Source organism: Buceros rhinoceros, unplaced genomic scaffold (genome assembly GCF_000710305.1).
Source record: "Buceros rhinoceros silvestris isolate BGI_N320 unplaced genomic scaffold, ASM71030v1 scaffold13133, whole genome shotgun sequence".
Lineage (NCBI taxonomy): Eukaryota > Metazoa > Chordata > Aves > Bucerotiformes > Bucerotidae > Buceros > Buceros rhinoceros.
The window spans coordinates 25,248-25,688 of NW_010405440.1; the positions used below are offsets into that span (position 1 = coordinate 25,248).

The 441-nt window shown below is 58.5% G+C and overlaps 1 protein-coding gene across 1 annotated transcript in view; it reads left to right on the plus strand.

Annotated features, from left to right (window-relative positions):
• Positions 1-129, plus strand: part of NT5DC2 (5'-nucleotidase domain containing 2) — a gene marked incomplete at its 5' end in the record, with an annotated part of 20,771 nt that extends 20,642 nt beyond the window's left edge. The window contains one exon of the mRNA XM_010133738.1: positions 1-129. This exon is cut by the window's left edge and continues 12 nt beyond it. Coding sequence (XP_010132040.1) covers positions 1-129 — 129 coding nt within the window.
• Between the last annotated feature and the right edge of the window lie 312 nt (positions 130-441).

The window sequence follows — 441 nt, forward strand, 5'->3', positions numbered from 1 at the left end:
TACGACGTGAATTTCACCTTCTACCCCCGGCGCACCCCTCTGCAGCACGAGGCGCCACTCTGGATGGATCAGCTCTGCACAGGCTGCATGAAAACCCCCTTCCTGGAGGAGATGGTGCATATCCGGTGAAGGGCCAGGTACCGCGGGCAGCAGCACCCTGTCAGTCTGTACCGGGGCTGCTGGGCCAGCAGCTCTGTCTACCACTAAAGGGCGTTTGACACTTACCTACCTGTGTAGATGGTGTGTTAATTTTCTTTTTCCTTTCACTGGCTCCATCCCTTTCCCTGAGGCGCTTTGCAGGCTGGGCAGAGGATGGGGGCTTGTTCCTGGCCGTAAGTGAGCCACAGGGAGGCTCCTGTAGGGTAGGTGAGATGGAGAGCACGCGCTGATGGTGGGAAGCTGCTACGCTCTGCTCTGTGCCCAGAGGGGTGGCTCAGAAAT